The sequence below is a fragment of the Chaetura pelagica genome, unplaced genomic scaffold, assembly GCF_000747805.2.
Source record: "Chaetura pelagica isolate M959 unplaced genomic scaffold, ChaPel_1.0 scaffold135, whole genome shotgun sequence".
Classification (NCBI taxonomy): Eukaryota; Metazoa; Chordata; class Aves; order Apodiformes; family Apodidae; genus Chaetura; species Chaetura pelagica.
In genome coordinates this window covers 4,381,820-4,399,790 of record NW_009953649.1, presented here as the reverse complement: position 1 = coordinate 4,399,790, position 17,971 = coordinate 4,381,820, and the positions used below count along the sequence as shown (strand labels likewise).

General features: G+C 41.0%; 1 protein-coding gene across 1 annotated transcript in view; it reads left to right on the top strand.

Annotated features, from left to right (window-relative positions):
* Positions 1–394: 394 nt before the first annotated feature.
* The window catches only part of UTRN (utrophin), a 346,073-nt gene continuing 328,496 nt past the window's right edge, over positions 395–17,971 (top strand). Inside the window, exon 1 of the mRNA XM_010000014.1 lies at positions 395–473. Coding sequence (XP_009998316.1) covers positions 395–473 — 79 coding nt within the window. The remainder of the gene's footprint in view (positions 474–17,971) is intronic.

Here is a 17,971-nt window from a genome sequence, read left to right as displayed (position 1 = left end):
CCCCGTGGGCGGGGATGTCCCGTTTGGTTCCAGCTGGGTGGGGGGCGGTGGCCGTGTCGCCGCGGGGACTGTGACCAGCCCCTCCAGGGTGGGTGGGGGTCGACCGGGCGCCCGGTATTTTCCTGGCCAGCAAGACTTCTCGGTGTCATCTCACTTTTTAAAACCTGTGAGGCACCGTCCCTTTGCAGGGGCGCAGGGAGCCACGCGTGGGCATGGCCAGCCAGCCTGGGGCCCAGCCTGTGTGAGGAGTCACACCTGGTGCAGCCCGTGGGGTTACAGTGCCTCTCTGCTCCCTCTCCTGTGCTGTAGGTGCTGGTGCTGAGCCGAGGTCCTCTATGGGAGCCCTCTCCCAACAGCTTTAGGCTGCACACACGGCACTCCTCAGCCCGCAAGCATGGCCCACACCTCTGACCAGGAGGAAGGACCTGGTGGGGGACACAGCGAGTTCAGTGATATCATTAAGTCCAGATCAGGTAAGCTGTTGAAAGAAATGGCATTTTCCCATTTTCTCCTCTACGCATGTATTCTGACGTCAGCTTGAATTTTTAGAGTGTTTTTCCGACTTCTTTTTTTTTTTTTTTTTTTTTTTCTATATGTGACTTGGGCTGTTCATGCAGCTGTCCTGCCATTAAGTAATAGTAATTGTAGATCTCTGTTGGTGTTGTTTTTTTTTTTTGACAGCGTTAGTCAAGTCAGTTTGTTTGGGATCCACCTCCTGTGTTATAATTACCTCTGCTTTTGTAAATAACCATGTGCTTAAAGTGTTCTTATGCAACCTAGTGTTGGCAGCTTTTTTGTTTATTCTCCAACGCTGAAAATGGCAACTGTGGCCACAATACTGCACCTCCTGAAAGTGCACGGCGGTAGTACTCGTGCAGTAAATTAATGTGCTTCCTCCTTAATGTAAACCAGTTGTCTAAGGCCACTTGCTCAGGCATTTCCTCTAACAAAACATTCGTGTAACAGACTTGAAGGTTATTGGAAAAACATGGGGTTTTTTTGATTGCTGTAACTTTGAGTCTTCTGATGCTCTGGTGGATGCTGGGGTGGGTAAGGAGGTACCCTCATTTTAGTAGGGGGAGAGCGGAGGCTTTGGAGGGGCAGTAGTGAGTTGTTCATACCTTGATAGAAGTTTGTCCCGCATCTAGAGACTGGATGCTCACTTCTTTAGTCTCAAAGACCGTCTTTTCTCTCTTAAATGTGGAACCCTTCTGTTGTGAAAAGATTATCCTCAGATACTGAAACCTATCAGAGTGTTTTTTAAATGTTCAATGCATTAAAAAATGCAGCTTTTTGGTTGGTGATAGATTGATATGTTGGATTATGTAGGATGTGGGTTTGAATCTGGATCTCGTTGGTGATGGAATAGTTTGTTTCTCAGACCTCCTCTTTTTGAGGAACGACACCTTTGGTGGAGGCAGCCTTCCTCTTAACTTCTGGAAGTGTGAAAGAGGAAGTGTGAAACAGAAATGCTTGTGGATTTCCATATCAAATTCTGTAGTGCAGGTTTACATTTTCTGCTATATTGAAACTTCTGGACACAGCATTTATAAGCATGCAGTCAGCACCTCCTAGGGCTTTGAGTTTGGGGATGACTCACAAACTGTTTGTATGCATATATATACACAAGTACTGCAGTTTTATAGGATGTCTGAGGAAACATGGCTGTATTTGAGGTCTTTCTTGGATGAACAAATTGTACAGTAAGTTCTGTTGTTTTGGTTGGGACAGACAATTGTAAATCTTCTATTACAACTGCTTTAACTTCTCTGTTAATGAGAAAACTGTATATTCTAACACAAAGCTAGAAGACGTGCATTAAAATAAAAATAGCAAGTGAGGATAGATCTTAAGTAATTCATCTTTTCTAAATAATACACTGGTTTGGATCTGGATGTGCAAGTTAATTACTGTACTACATAGCTTGGCTTTCAACCATTCCCTTCAAGTAAACCAGCAAGAGGGATTTCCTAATGAAAGGGTTGAAGTTTTCTGAAGTAGAGGTGGTAGCAAATTGAAGGCTAGTTGCCAGGACTGGGGAAATAATATTATAAGCTATGCTTCCGTTTTTCCTGGATATCCGATACAGAGAATGCTAATTTTGACACCTAGAAAGGAAAACAGAGTTGTTTTTAGTTGGGAAGATTTCTACATCCCAGGATGTTTGTCACAGTGTAACTGAATAGAGTAGCAGAGTTACCTTCGTGATTTACTAATATTTGGGGTAGGTAGGGGTCTGTTTGGGTTTTGAGGCTACAGAGAGCAGAACCAGCCAAGGTTTAGGATCTCCACTTTCTTTTGCCATAGAAAATAAGCTGTTTTGTTCTCAGTACTTTGTAAGTTCATTAGCCATGATACAGGATACTTTGATTAGAGACAGTGTGTGAATATTTTCACCCTTAGTAAATAAAATACAAAACCTGCTTCTAGTAGGTGAAAATTTCGAAGTGATTTAATAGGTCATAGTGTTTTTAACTGCGTATTGTTCCTATGCATTTTTAAAATAAGAACACTGAAAGCAGTTTATTGTAAACAAAAGAAAGATATGTGTGATACCCCATGGAAGGATCACTTAATCTCTCTGTGCTCTCCTGGGCAGTTGTCTGTCTTTTTCAGCATGTTTTTCTTCTTTTTTTTGGAACATATCACCAAACTGTCAGGATATCACGGCTATTTAAAAGCATTCATCCTTTAAGTGGTGGTTAAGGCATATGGCTAAATCTGATATTTTGTTATAACTTGGAAAAAATTATAATTTGGAAGGCAAGAATCCTTCTGAGGTCAGCCCTTAACAAGGAGTGTTACTGGTAAAAATGTTTCTAAATACTTGGATACAAATGTGAACTTTAGTCCTCAGGAGCCTGTCAAACGGAATGTATCCTCTTTTTGTCATTGCTGCCTTAGTTGTCCCACTTTGGAAAAGAGGAAAGCACCTAGAAAGCCATAAAGGTGGCACTGTTAATGGAGTGATTGGTTATTGAAAACTTGAGCTTTAATCTCAAGTTACTCTTACAAGACTGTTGTAAGACACGTTAAATTTTATGACTGCCTGGGGCTGTGTGGTGCCCAGCTATGGCTGTTTTTATGGGTGGAACCAGCTACGTAGGTTTTTTTCGTAGTGGCTTGTTATTGGGAAGCTACCAGCATGCCACGTGAAGGTTATAGGAGAGCAATCAAAATAAAATATGTGAGTAAAAGGAGGGGCTGGGGTGGGGGGGAAGTGCGTGTGTCATAGGATTTCATGGATGGGAAAAGTAATTTTGTAAGTATCTAATTCGTAATTTGGGGAGTTTAAACTGAGAGGATGAAGGATAAAATGCTTTGAATGGAGATCATAGAATCATAGAATCTTAGGGGCTGGAAGGGACCTCGAGAGATCATCTAGTCCAACCCCCCTGCCAGAGCAGGGTCACCTAGAGTACATCACACAGGAACTCATCCAGGTGGGTTTTGAATGTCTCCAGTGACGGAGACTCCACAACCTCCCTGGGCAGTCTGTTCCAGTGCTCTGTCACTCTTACAGTAAAAAATTTTTTTCGGATATTCACCTTGAACCTCCTATGCTCCAATTTACACCCATTACCCCTTGTCCTATCACTGGTCATCACTGAGAAAAGCCTGACTCCATCCCCCTGACACTCACCCCTGACATATTTGTAAACATTGATGAGGTCACCCCTCAGTCTCCTTTTCTCCAAGCTAAAGAGACCCAGCTCCCTCAGCCTTTCCTCATAAGGGAGATGTTCCACTCCCTTAATCATCTTCGTAGCTCTGCGCTGGACTCTTTCGAGCAGTTCCCTGTCCTTCTTGAACTGAGTGGCCCAGAACTGGACACAATACTCCAGATGTGGCCTCACCAATGCAGAATAGAGGGGGAGGAGAACCTCTCTTGACCTACTAACCACACCCTTTCTAATGCACCCCAGGATGCCATTGGCCTTCTTGGCCACAAGGGCACATTGCTGGCTCATGGTCATCCTCCTGTCTACCAGGACCCCCAGGTCTCTTTCACCTACACTACTCTCCAGCAGTTCAGCCCCCAACCTGTACTGGGACATGGTGTTGTTCTTCCCCAAATGTAAAACTCTGCACTTCCCCTTGTTGATCCATGTGTTATTGGCTATGTTGAAAATACGTTTTCCTTCAGTGGTCAGCAATAAAACTTTCTATGAGCATGCAATATGCTGTAACTGTTGTAAGTGATAAATGCTTAAGTATTCAAAGCAAAAGAGTTTTTTTCCAGTAATTTCACTTCTGTGACTTATGATACTAAAGAAAAGAAAGTGAGGCTTCTTTCTCTTGTTCAATTTACGGTTATTATTTCCTCTTTTGGGTGTGGCTTTTCTTTGATTAGGTAGCTTGTTAGTGCTGATTTCTGTGTAGATACAAGTTATTTTCAAAGATGCAACTTCTGCACTTAGAATAGAATATGCTGGTGACCAAAGCAGCCTTCAAAATAACTGTGGTGTTTATTGTAATTGTAAGGGAGACTGCCTTATGTTCCCAGCATGACCAAGTGTCGTTTGCCTCCCTGCTGGCTGCACCAGTGTCAGACAGTGTTGACTTGGAGTGTCTGAAGTTTAAGGGGTAGTATCCTTCTTCCTGGATGGCTACACTGGATTTATATAGTTACAATTACCATTTATTTACCATTATTATCCTGTGCTATACCTATGTGTCTGTATGATCGCTTGCTGTGGAAAAGCAATTTTCCCCTTTTTACTTCCCTATAGAATGAAGTACTGTACATGGAGCTGATTTATATCTTTGAAAGGCATCTTGTGCAGATAGGTGAGCTGTTCTCTTTGCAATAGCTTTCAGCAAGGAATGCTGTGGGATGACTGCTTTACATTGGTGAAAACAGTGCTGTCATCACCAGGCTTGAAGAACAGATGAGTCTTTGCTATGATTAATTAGGGAAAAAAGACAAACTCACTTAAAATCTGTCAGGGTAGCTTGGAATGGTAATATATAATTAAACAGTAAGACGTGACAGGAAAAACATTTCTGGAAGGTGACTCTATGCCTCTGGTGCATTTTAAGATATGAGTTCCTGTCAGAATTGAGGGGAACTTAATTTTCCTCATCTACCTTTCATTTTTAATTACATTAAATATACTTGGCTGAAGTACTGCTTTCAGAAATTGTAACTTATTTTTGGAGTTCTTGGGCAAGGCTCATTCTGAGAACTGCTGCTGCTGTTGTCGATCTGTCCCCATGAAGCAACACTTGGCTGGCAGTCCCTTGCTCCAGGATCTCCCTGCCCTGCAGCACCGCATGTTGCCTTTGGAACCAGTTCTTTCAGTCATGCCTCTTGCCACCAGATCCCTACAGGCCAAACATGCTGCTGCTTGTTTATTATTTTGGGTCCATCACTGTGAAATGGCCAGGAGTTGTTATAGTTGCAGGTGGAACCTTGGGATTTTGTCAAGTGCGCGCAGAGTTGGCGTGGCCTGTTTTGCAGTGTATGAACTCTTCAGGGCCACTTGTGCAGAGTGTGTGCAGACAAGGTGTTACAGAGAAGTGACAAATTTACTGCTCCGTATTTATAGCCACTAAAATGACTTCTGAAAAACTAAACCTTTTAGATTACTGTAGCCTGGCTCCTTTCTCTCCTTTGCATTACTTCCTTTTCTTGGGCTGTCTGCAGGGACAGATTGGGTGCTGCAACAAATACAGCTCTAGGTTATTGCTTAGCATTTATGAAATGGCAGATATATAAGTACCAGGCTGGTTTATTCTAGTCTTTCGATTGGTAGGTGAAGAAATAACATATGCTACTTCATGTGTTTGAAGCACGACTTTGCCTTGGAATAGAAAATGAGGCTCCTCAGGGAAAAAATAAAAAAACCAAAACACAACAAACAACAGTCTAAACCATAAAAGCAGCCCATTGATTTGTGTGTGCTCTGCCAGGAAATGGAGACATAACCCTGGGCAAGAGCTGCTATGTGAGGCACCACGTGTAGTGTGTTAAGTGTTTCTAAAAAAGTCTAAAAGTTGGGGTGGGGAGAGGCAGCTGTTCATGGTGGGAGACCCCCCCTGCTGATGAGTATCCCATGTAGAAAGGCTGTCTAGGTGCAGGGCAGACCAGGAGCAATGTGAAGTTCCTGGCTGCACCTCCTTCAGCACTCCAAGGCACTGTCTCACCGTCTCCCCTCAGTCCTTCAGTCTGGGGGAAGAAGGAGGACTCTCCTACGGTATTATGGAAATATTTTCATTTGCAAATAAATTCTTAAAGTGAACATTGGGCAGTTTAGCAAATAATTACCTGTGCTGTCTTAACACCTCTTAGTAACTGCTCAGAACTGTCCTCTTCACCTTGACTGTTCCTCCTAGCAGAATCACTTGTTTGTGATGTGTGTTGGGATTGACTCCTGTGAGCTGGGAAGAGCAGGGCAGTATTGTTATTAACATCTTTTCAATGCAAGTAAGTAGGAAGGCAGCCTGCAGTAGGTAAATCAGTGCAGGTGTGGAAGGGCGAGGAGAAGAGCACATGGGCTTGAGCTGAACTTGTGTTGTTTCAAGATGGTATAACTGCTCTGCTGCCAGGTAGCAGCATGGATGTGCTTACAGCCCGCACAATCTGCTTTTTATGTGTTATGTGGTATCCCTCCTTCAAAGGAAAATACACAATTAGCAGAGCACAGCTGTTCCCACCCATCCTGGGAGCTGAGATGCGCCTCGCGTGAAGTTGGAGAAAACTGCATTTATTTGGATGCCTTAATAACTGTCTGAAGAATGAATAACAGGGTTTAAACATTGTGAGGTGGGAGGGAGGAGTTGCATTTTCTGTTTTTTTATTGTGTTGATGAAACAATAAGTTTTAGTGTTCTGTACTTTGTTGGAAGTCTGTTTTTTGTCTTCTTCCCCTCCCCCAGTGTGTTTCTGGAATGAAATGGGGAAGCAAGCTGAGCTGTAGCTTCAGAAAGTGACAGTATATTCTCAGAAAAAAGCTGGAAGTTTTAAAGGTAGCAACAAAAATAACAAGCTAAGGAAATAGAAAAGCCCTCTGGCATCTGTGTCTGACAGGAGATAATATAGCTCTGTTGCAAGCTGTAGTTTTGGGAATTAGCAAGAAACTACTGACTTGTAAATACACAGAGCTACAAAGTCAGCAAAACATCTGCCGTCAAGAAGGGGGAGTCATAAACTGACATTTATTTATTAGGATATGATGTCTTTGGGCCCTTTCTTTAAAAGAACATCTGTACCACCTGATGCTGCTTTTGGAGACAGTTAGAAGGAAAACTTAGTTTGATTATTGGACCTAAGTTGGGCTCAGCCATGAGTGAAACTAAAGCAGAAAAACTGAACTGAAATTCAAACACCTGCAGTTACAATTTTTTTTTAATCACTCATTTGTGGAACAAGCAGGTTAGGGCTGGTGCAGAGTTAATAGCCATGAATTCAGGTTCATGTTGGAGCAGCTGGAAGACTGAGATGGCTCTGGACAGTGCCTGAAGCGGCTGGGACCAAGCTGGGTGCTGATAGTGGAGAGGCTGCTGGAAGATGGTCAGCTGTAATGGGAGATTGTGGGCAGTCACAGGTTCTTGCAGACAGGGCTGAGTCTGTCTGGGTGTTTCCTCTGGGCTGACCAGCTCTGGATGTGACCTGCAGTGATGTAGGGGAGACTTGTAATCAATGGGGGTCCATCTACAGCTGTGGCAGTGATCTTCTTGTGAAGGTTTCTTATTGCTCAGAAATATGTTCACTCTTTAATAACTTGCATTTTTTGATAGTCATTAATCTGTTGAGTGCATTGGACAGATGCATTCAACATGTTGAGCTGCTGCAGAGTAATAACTTGAGCATTACCTAGCTTCATCAGCTATTTCTCATATAACAAGGCAACTCCTGTACTGGGGAAGCATTCTCTAGCAGCTTAACCCCTTTTCAGGTGTGGAAGAAGTAGTGAAGAGCTGCCAAGTCCTTATCTGGTGACTGTGTGTTTTGGTGAAAGACCAACTTCTATCTCAAAAACACTGGATACATGCTGGTAGGAAAGGATGTGGCTACATTAGAGGGATTAGATACATATTCTTCTTTTGCTGATCGTTATAGGAAATGTGCAAAAATTTTTTCAGCCATACATTCTTGGTAATGAAGGTTCTTTCTGGACTTCAACAACTTTCCCTTTACCTTATGGAAAAGCAGGATCCACCATCCAAAAACTCTTGAGAGATTTTGTAGAGGAATTAGACAAACATACAGGGTCAGTCAGTGGCTTGTGCATTTAGCTGCAGAGAAACATGTACTTAAGCTGTGAAAGAACATGCTTTGATGTGCCTCTGCAATTCATTCCACAAATAACTGTAGTTCCTTTGTACTCTGCTTTTAATGTCTAGTATCAAATGTGGTTTTTGCTCCCCTCGTTTAGATCATGGCAGAGGACCAAAGGTAGACTATGCTTCTAAAATGTTATATTACAAATTACAAATTATTGATCAGAGAAAAGTGTGATGGATAAGTTCTGAAATGTTTTTTTGTTGTTAGTAATTTACCATGCTATCCCAGATGAGCACAGAAGAGTAGCCTGTACATGGATAACAAATGGAGGACATCAATTTGAACGTTTTACAAGAGCATGCTGGGAATAGAGTGAAGCCTCTTGGACTCTTTACTATTTTAATTATTATTTTATAAAATATGATAGTAATAGAAGAAGAGAATAAATAAAGTAGTATTTAAATGCTAACAATCCAAGAACTTTCTATTCTCTCTTTCTAGGCTTTTACTTCTGTTATAACTTACTAATGAACAACAGCTATGGTCAGCATAAATCACTTCCAGAGAGAGTTCATTGCTCTCTTTCTGGTTTCTACATGTACGTCTTGTTCTTTGATGAAGCTTCTTGTGGAAATTCACAGGAACGTGTTGTTTTAACACTGTGCCTTTTTCTTGAGAAAAGACTTTGTGGAAGTTGAAAGTCTGGTAGTATCCTTCAGATTATAGTTTTACTCTGTCTGGGATAGTGGTGCGTAATCTTTCTGCTCTGAATGTTTTTCCTCTGTGCTCAGGAATTTTTCTCTTGGACCTGACTGTAGTGTCCCATTTAGAGCTTGCTGGTTTTGTTTACTGAACTTTAAAGATCCAGATAATTAATTATTTTTTTAAGCTATATTAGCACACTGTTCATTCAGAATAGAGTTTATTAAGTTTAATCTGAGAGTTATTAAAGGTCACAGTACAGATGCAAAGTATCTGCTCTGGTCTTTTTGTTAAAAAAATGCATTTACACACTTTATGACCTGGGCAGAGGAGCAGTCTGTCTAGCATTCTGTCAGACTTCTGCAGTGCCCAGGTACTTGCAGCAAAGATGTCATTTCTCCCTGGGACACTGAGGATGGGAGCAAGTGCTGGAGGCTGCTGCAGCTCTTTCTGAGCTAAGAATTTCCTGACTTCTTTGAGGCCTTGTCCTCTACCTGCGATCTGCTGGAGTGGGTTTTCTGTCACTATATGGTAATAACCTCCTCTTCTCAGCAGACAGTGTTAAATATTTAATAATTGTTTAAGGATAGTAGTTGCTTTGCTTACATAGTGACTAACAGTATTGGGTGTGTTCATCTCCATGAAGACAATGTGAAGGCAGAACCTACTTTTGTTAGTATTAAAAAAAACCAACACAATCCAAAAGAAGCTACTAATCAACCAAAAAAGTCTGCCTAATTGAAAAATCCCCCAATTCTCTCTGGCTTAAAAGAGCAGTTAATTCTGAGTGAGGCACACAACACAGTTGCTCTTTGTGTGTCAAAGGCTACCATATCTGTAAAGAGAGGAAATTGCATTTGCTCAAAGTTTTTTTAGTTCCCTTATGTAAGGAGTTGGAGGAGGAGGAAAGAACATGTGGCACATACAGACCAGAGATTCATGTCAAAGATGATGACTATAGAATAGCCAACGAGGCTAACTTGCAGCCAGGACAACTTTTTAATTGTTTGTAGCATTGATTTGTTATTATTTGTCTTGTCTCTGGGAATGACTTGTGACTGAATTAATAATATTTAAAAATAGATGTCCTGCTCAATTCCAAGTATGAGGAGGAGAATTCTTAAACGTGATATGCAGTTAAAAATAATTACCCAGAATAAACTAAAACCCCGCAAACCTTGTTTTATGAAAAACATGCTTCCATTCTTTCCAGCAGTTGCTCTCTTATTTTTTGTGTGTTTGTGTCTGTGCTCTGTTCTTCCTCTATGGTGGCTGTTTACACACCACAGCATGTAGGGGGAAGACTGAAGGAGGGTCTTCCCCCCACATGCCATGGGTGGAAGGACAAATGTGACAGCACTGGCTCCTGCTTCCCTGGGATGTGTCCCAACAGCTGGTGGGACTATGTGATGATACCTGGGGACCCCCCATGCTCCTGGTTTTCAGGCAGCATCTCCTCTCCTGTGAACAGAAGGCAGTTTAATAAGACAGTCTAAAAATCTAGTGAAACAAACCCAAACATGTTCTGAGGGAGAGAGTGTATGCATTTCTGCACTAGGTGGGTACTGTTTTGATGATCATGTCCAAGGCTGAAAAGTTAAGAAGCTTGTCCATCTGCTGAAGTTGATGCTGAGGCCACAACACTAAACCTGGTGCTGGAAGAGATGCTGACTTTATGTGAAGGGCAGATGTGCCATGAGCCTTGATATTTTCCCCAGCAGAAAGACATTGTAGGAACATTAATCAAGTGCTAGAGAAAAGGAGCATCGCTCTCCTTTTCCTTGCCAAAAATAAAAGAACCAAAAAAACCCTTCCCTCTGCTGGTGTAAGCAACCATCCAGCCACCACCCCTGTTGATGGTTGCAAAAATGCAGCGTTATCATGATGAACAGCTGTTGTGTTGAAAGGGGGCTGGCCTGTGCACAGGGACACATGTAATAAATTTTGGAACAAAAACTCACTGCAGGGAAAAGAGGGATTTCATTGCTGTAGTCATTTACCCAAGATGAGATAAAGATCCTGAAATTTATGTTGATGTCAGAGTCCAAATAATTGAGATGCTTAGAAAGAATGGGAGCATAGGGCTGTATGTAGAAGGGAATTGTGTTGCCACAGAGAAAATGCTGGATTGTTTTTACAAGAAATTGAGTCAGTTTTTGCCTGGAGAAAGCATGGAGGATATGTTTGGAGGGCTGTCTGCTTGGCTTGCCTGATGCTGTCAGCAGATGCTGAGCTCTTATGCAGTATATGTGCAGTACAGAGCATCTTACCTTGGGCATGGTGGTGCTCTGGCATTGGGGTGACAAGTGTGCTTGTAGGGGCATTATGCTTTATGATCTCTGCTCTGCATTCAGTTGTATGACGCAGCCAATCACATGAAGTGAATGATGCAGTGTGCTGTAGTTGGTGCACTCCAGGTCTGATTCCTGGTGACTTGTTGGGTAATTTTACTGTGATTTGAGGCTCCTAAATTCCCACAGGAATCACATGTGATGTGTGTTGCATCAATAAGTGCAGGTGGGGAAGGTACCTGCCCTGCTGAGGAATGTGACTGTGGAACTTCTGCTCTAGGGCGCTTTCACATCACAGTAGCTCCTGCTTCTTGCTGCTACTCTAATGTAGCTTGTGAAACTGTCTCTCACTGGTTCATTTGATGCTTGTCATGAGCCAGTGCCAGAGGGGCTACCATTTCCCACAATGCTACACCTGAATTAGGGGTTACTGGATTAGGTCAGGAAACAGTCTAGTGTGTAATGACCACTTCTAAGGCAGAAAAAAATGTCCTTCATCAGGACCTGGTGTAGAAGAGGAAGAAGAGCATGTAATACTTGGTGGATGTCATAGTTTGTGGCTTTGTGAATGGAGATCATAATTCAACACCAACGTACATGTGATGTTCTGGGCAAATTACCACGTGTCATGTAGTAGTTTCTTTGTCTATTAACTGAACAGCAGGCCTTTAGCACTGAGGAAGCTGGCACAACAGCAGTGAGGTGTCCCAGAACCCTGGCCTGTTGTAGGAGGGTCAAAGTTGCCTTTACTGTCTTCCTTTCTTTACTATGATGTTGAAGATTACTTGGGCTGTTGTATTCATCCTTAAAAGATCCAGTGGCCTAAGTTTAGGTAATAAATTTGGTTTCAAGATGATGTCTGTAGTTGCCAGTGAAGTCCTCTCTGAACTAGTACAAATCTGTTGAACAGGCCTTTGCAGAAAAATAGGATTCATTGCAAACCTCATAACTGGAGCACACTAGGAAAAGTGATTCATGTTGGGAAATATGCTTGCATGGAAGTTTTGATTCTAGTGTGATTTGGACAGAAAAAAAATACAAAAGCTTGGAATTTGCTGCCAATGGTTGCTTTGGAAGTTCACATGCATCCTTTCCTCCACAGCCTGCCCTTCTTCTGTTGGGGTGGGAAAGCTAGGAGGGAGCCACCTTTAGCCAGGTGGTGAAAATAGGCTGTGTTTGTGTAATGTTCAGATAGATTGGCTAATAGCAGTGGAAACTGCATGGAAATGTTTTCCTGATTTATTTATTTTCCACACTAGTTCTTGTCACATGTTGTTATAGCTTCTTATTTTGGCCACACAGTCTCTAAGTAAGCTTATACTTGTATTCCCATAAAACAAAAACACATTAACATGTAATGTTTAGTTAAACTCCATTTTGCTGCCTGAGGAATGAAGGAAGTGGCTTAAAGAACATGAGTTCTCCTGATACAGTGTGTTGTTGAAAGATACCACTGTAGTGGTCATGTGAAATAAACTTATGTGGCCTAGGACTAGTGCAACATGATTATGAAAGTAATTTGTGTGACTATGGGAGGAGGAGAAAAATTGTGAAATGAATTGTAACTCTTAACACTTGTTTCTAGGAGTTTAAAAAGTCTATCATTTTATGGATATGGGTCCTTATGTGCATAGAACTGATACTTTTTTCCCTTTATACCAAAATGCACATAATTGTTTTTCTTCTAGTGATTTCAGGACAGAAGGCAGAAAAGGCTTCTTGTTTTTCATAATTTATGGTGTCTGCCTGGTATTCTTATTTGCAATAAGGCTCCTTTCATACTATTCCAGCACTTGAAAAGGACCTTAACTTGCTGTCCTGTTAAGAACCTCTTGTGCTGCCAGAAAAATGTAAAGAGGTTGTAGACATTTGAGACTCAAGAGTACAATGAAGAAAAGGAAATCATATGTTCTTGGCTTTCTTGAATTGGAGCAGAGCTAAAAGGTTATCAGCTGACCGAGTAGGTGAGTTGTAATTATGATAACTTATATTACTGGAAGTCTTTAAAAAGCAATTGAATTAATTATGTTTGATTTTTGTGAGAATCTGTGGCTGTTGGTATTGATTTTTTATTTTGGTCTGTTATCTGGGATGCAGTGTGGTATAAGTGGGGGAAAATACTGTGTGTGAATTGCATAGGACTTATCTTCTGTATTGTGGCATGCTTTATAGAGAATATATTTATTTTCCCTTTATTCCTCTCCTAGTGAATAAATTGAACCCTGCTACAGTTTGGAATCTGCACAAAAGCTTTTTTCAGTGTGGCAAATTTTAAAATCTTATTTGGTGAGAATTAGTGTATTTCCCTTCTATGTCAGGTGCATAGAGTTAAAAAAGTTAAAACTTGTTTTGCAGACTGCTGTTTTTATACACAAATATTCAGTTAATGAACAAAACAGGAACAGAAGAGAATTTCTGGTTAAATTTCTATTTTTTAACTAAGGTGTCCTGTGACTATCTTAGTAAAGGTGGATGAGATAAAATTTTTATTATATATAAAATTCCTTTCTAAAGTATTTTTAGATATTTTTTCTAACCAATTTTCAAGGACCTAGAGCAGAGTGTGGGTGGATTGTCTTCCAGAGTAATCCAGCTTGTTACAAATAATTGTCTGCTATTTATTTAAATGTGGATAGCATGACTAGGTAACCTGTTGGTGTACCATTCCTGTGCTCTGCACTTCTTGTGAAGTAAGAGCAGGTAGGTTTACTTCTATCTTGGCAATGAAAGATGGTGTATTAACACGAGTGGACTTTGCTAAAAACTTTGCAAGAGCTGATCCAATTACTATATTTTGTCTTTTTTAATAATAAGTGGAACTAGTTAAACAAGTCCTCTCAGCCTTAAGTAATTTCCTAAAGTCATATTTCAAATTTCCTTCTGTAGAATAAAAAAACTAAATTCAATATGAGTAACCACGTATTTAATTTTGAAAAAGATTATTTTAAGTTCTTATTCAAGTAGGAGTATATGTGCAAGAGAGACTACTTCTGAAATAATACCCTCAAGGAAAATATATTTATTTAATATAAAGCTAGGTGAAATAATGGTGCAAAATATCACCTTGACCTTGAGTTCTTAATTTTTTAATCTCTACAATAAGACTATTTTGCCCCTTGACAATAGGTGAAAAATGTGAACAAAACTGTATCTGATCTTGTTTTTTTTTCCCTTCATGTCTTCTCTGGTCTCTCAGACTCCCTGTGTTTAGTGCAAAACATGTCCATCTGTTCCCAAACTTATTTGAGCTGGGAGCTGATGTGTGTATAACTCTTGACCTTGTCACCAGCTGTGGAAGTTGTGGATGGCTATCTTTAGCCTTTTTTAGCTTCCCTGCTTAGCTGGGATGTCATGTTGCAAGTGCTTGTGATGGTCTTTCAGTTTTTTTGGCAGTGCTTGAGGGATTCCTGAAGTATAGAGTGGTTGCTTTTCTATCTGTCCTCTTGAATCTATCAATATAGAATCTCATCCTGACATGATTTTTTCAGGTCTGTCTTTGGATTGTTGAGTGAAAAATGTGGAAGCACTATCTAAAGGGAGCTTTATGCTCCATCTTCCAGCAGAATTTGAGGGTTCCTGCTTTACTCTAGGCAGCTAAATAACAAAGGGTAAGTGTGTCCTGTGGTGACCAGCATTGCTTACTTTTTCTTGGTGTTTATTTTTCTTTTATTCTGCCCTTGGCTGAATTTTCAGAAAAAAATTATAGAACTTGACCCTGCATTTCCATTCCAGAGCAGAGCGTTAATGCAGTGAGCTAAGCATGGAGGTGGCTGGTAGCAACAGATAGGAGTGTTCCCTTTTGGCAGTTAGTCAAGAGTATATTTGAATATTTATATAGTGAATTAACATCATAGTGTAGAGGAGTTTGGCAGAAAATCTGCCAGGATTTCAGCTGCTTCATGTAAAGTTAGTGGTTTCTTTGCAAAAGTGCATATTAAAAAAAAAAAGCCCAATACATAAAATGTGCTGAAGAGGGATGTTGAGAGTTGGATCAGGCAGTATATGGTTCTGCAGAGGCATCCTGTGTTATGGATTTTCCTTTATTTAATCAGACCTTTATTTTTAAAATTGCTTACGCAGTGGAAGAACTTTGTCCCTTCTCCAGTGGATATTTGTTTCATTGAAATTCAGGTAGCTGTATTTTGTAAACCTATAAAAGACTTTTCATAAATTGCAAGTTGACTTCAACTTTGATAAATCTGTTGGTCTGTTCTGAATTGTTAGTGGTATTGATGTGCTGTAGAAAAAAAGGTTCTCACTTTCCAGTTGAAGTAGAATCCTTCATTTAATTGAGAGATTTGAGGAATACTTGCTTCCTTTCTCCAATTTTTCCAACCTGACTTTCCTTTTGTTCTGCCATGACAATCTGGATGGAGCAGCAGCCTGCATTGGGGATAAGGAAGAATTCATTTTGAAGAGCAAAGATTGACAAATCAAGTACAATAATAGAGATTGCACAGGTCAGAACAACAGGACTGGCTGTTTGAAATTACTTAATGCACATGGGCACAGCTGCACTATGTAAGGTTGAGGGAGAAGTTATCCATGTGGATCTTTTCAGGTGGGAAGGAAAGGCTAAGCTTAACCATCTGTAGGCAATTAAAATTCATGACAGAAGGTCAGGATATTATACCCTCTGCCAGTCATTTCTTCATTAACCAGACCTATGCAAATATAACACGGTCTGTTAAAATATAACCCCAAGAGATGACTTCTCAGCAAGCTTGCTAGCCCACGAGGATCAGTGTTGATGAATAAAATGGGGAGTAGGTGGAAATGCTTGAAATGCCTTAGAAGCCTCTTAGAACTTACTATAAAAGCACAGTGAGGGGAAAAAAGGCAGTTTCTACACATAACATACGAAGTGTTTAATAAGCAATTGTGTCTAGTAGGTACTGGGCAATGGGACCGGCTGGCAGGAGCTGAGTGTTTGTAGTGCATTTAAAACACCTGCTAATGACTTTTTATTCACTTTATTGTTTAAGAATCTCCTTGATTTGTAGTTAAATCTAATCTAGCTACTGAAATTTAGTATGGCTAGGGCTTTTTTTCCTTGAGTGTGGTGTTCTTCTGTCCTTCTACTACTTTATCCATCCCCCACCCTGTTTTTTCTTATAGTTGTTTCTGCTGAGAGATGGTAAGAATGAAGAGGCAGCTGTAGCTTCCCATGTGTTTAGTTTTCCTGAAGTTAGTTCCTAGTTGATAGAGTTCCTTAAATCACTGACAGGCTTTAATTGCCTCCTAATTTGTTGGCTGCGATCTGTCAGTAGAGCCCACTGTTTGTTCATCTGTCGTGCTATCAGTCTGGGTGCAGCATCTTGGGTTCCTCCAGCCAGTGATTGTCGAGGTTAAACTCCAGCTGACAACTAAGCCTTACCCAGCCACTTGCTCCTCCCTGCTGGTGGGATGGGGGAGAAAATTGGAAGAGTGAAAGTGAAAAACTTGCTTTTTAAGTAAAGCAAAACTCACATGTGCAAGGAAAGCAAACCAAGGCATTAATTTACTGCTTCCTATGGGCAGGCAGGTGTTCAGCCATGCTCAGGAAAGCCAGGCTCTGTCACTTGTAATAGTTACTTGGGAAAACAAATGGCATCCCTCTGAATGTCCCTCTCTTCCTTCTTCCCCTGGCTTTATGTGATGAGCATGATGCCGTATGGGATACCCCTTTGGTCATTTGGGGTCAGCTGTCCCAGCTGTGTGTTCTCATCTTCTTGTGAACCCCCTGGCTACTCCAGCAATAAATGAAACATCCCTCTATCAACAATACTACATCCAGCACAAATCCAAACCAGCCCCCCACCAGTGACCACGAAGAAATTTACTCCATCCAGCCAAAGCTAGCACAATGACCCTATATATTTCAAAGGTTTAACATTTTTCCTTTTACAACCTATGCAGGCCCTAACATCAAAGCTACCTAATCAAACAGATATTTTATCCTGTTAAGGGAAGGTGTTCCTTAAGATATGCATCCACCTGAAATTTAAAGTGCTAAAGACCTCTTTATGCTGTAATTATAATTTTTGGGTCACCATATCACGATCATAGGTATTGATTTTTAAGGAATTACATTCTCTGCAGATAAGGCCTGTTTATACTGCAGAATAGTGTTTTTTTCCTTCTTTCTTAGTCAGAAGGGAAAACTAAAATTGGTGTTGTCTTTACATCTTTTCTGCAATATTTATTGTCACAGATTTTGGACTTAACAGACACGTGTAACATTCAGGTTATCCATAACTTGGATTTACGCCTTTGTCAGGGAAATCAAGACCATGCAGGAAGACCACCCTTGATCTTTAGCACTATATCCTAGTTGTCTTCAAGAAATCAAGCAAATCATAAACAGAAAACAAACAAAAAAGCTTGCCCTGACTTCCTGCTCCTTTCTCTGTTTTCTCACAGCAGTTGTGGGGTAATGCCTTCAAAATTGAAAGAGGATAGAGCTTTCATAGATTAGTATGTAACTAATAGAGGCAAGAAGGTTTCTGCTGAGTGGCAGAATTGGCTCAAATAAAACATTAGATGCTATTTTTGTTAATCTGAGATAAGCATGTGTGAAGGACCAGGTATTTCCTTACACGAACATGAAATGTCCTTTGAGTCAGCCGACAAAACTGACTTAAAATGGCGTCTCCACGCGGCGCTGAACCCCCTCTGTGTGTGTGTGTGGGGGGGCAGCTGCTGCAGGGGAGGAGCCGTGGCCGGAAGCAGGGGCAGGACTAGGTCCCGTCTGATTGGCTGAAAAGCCC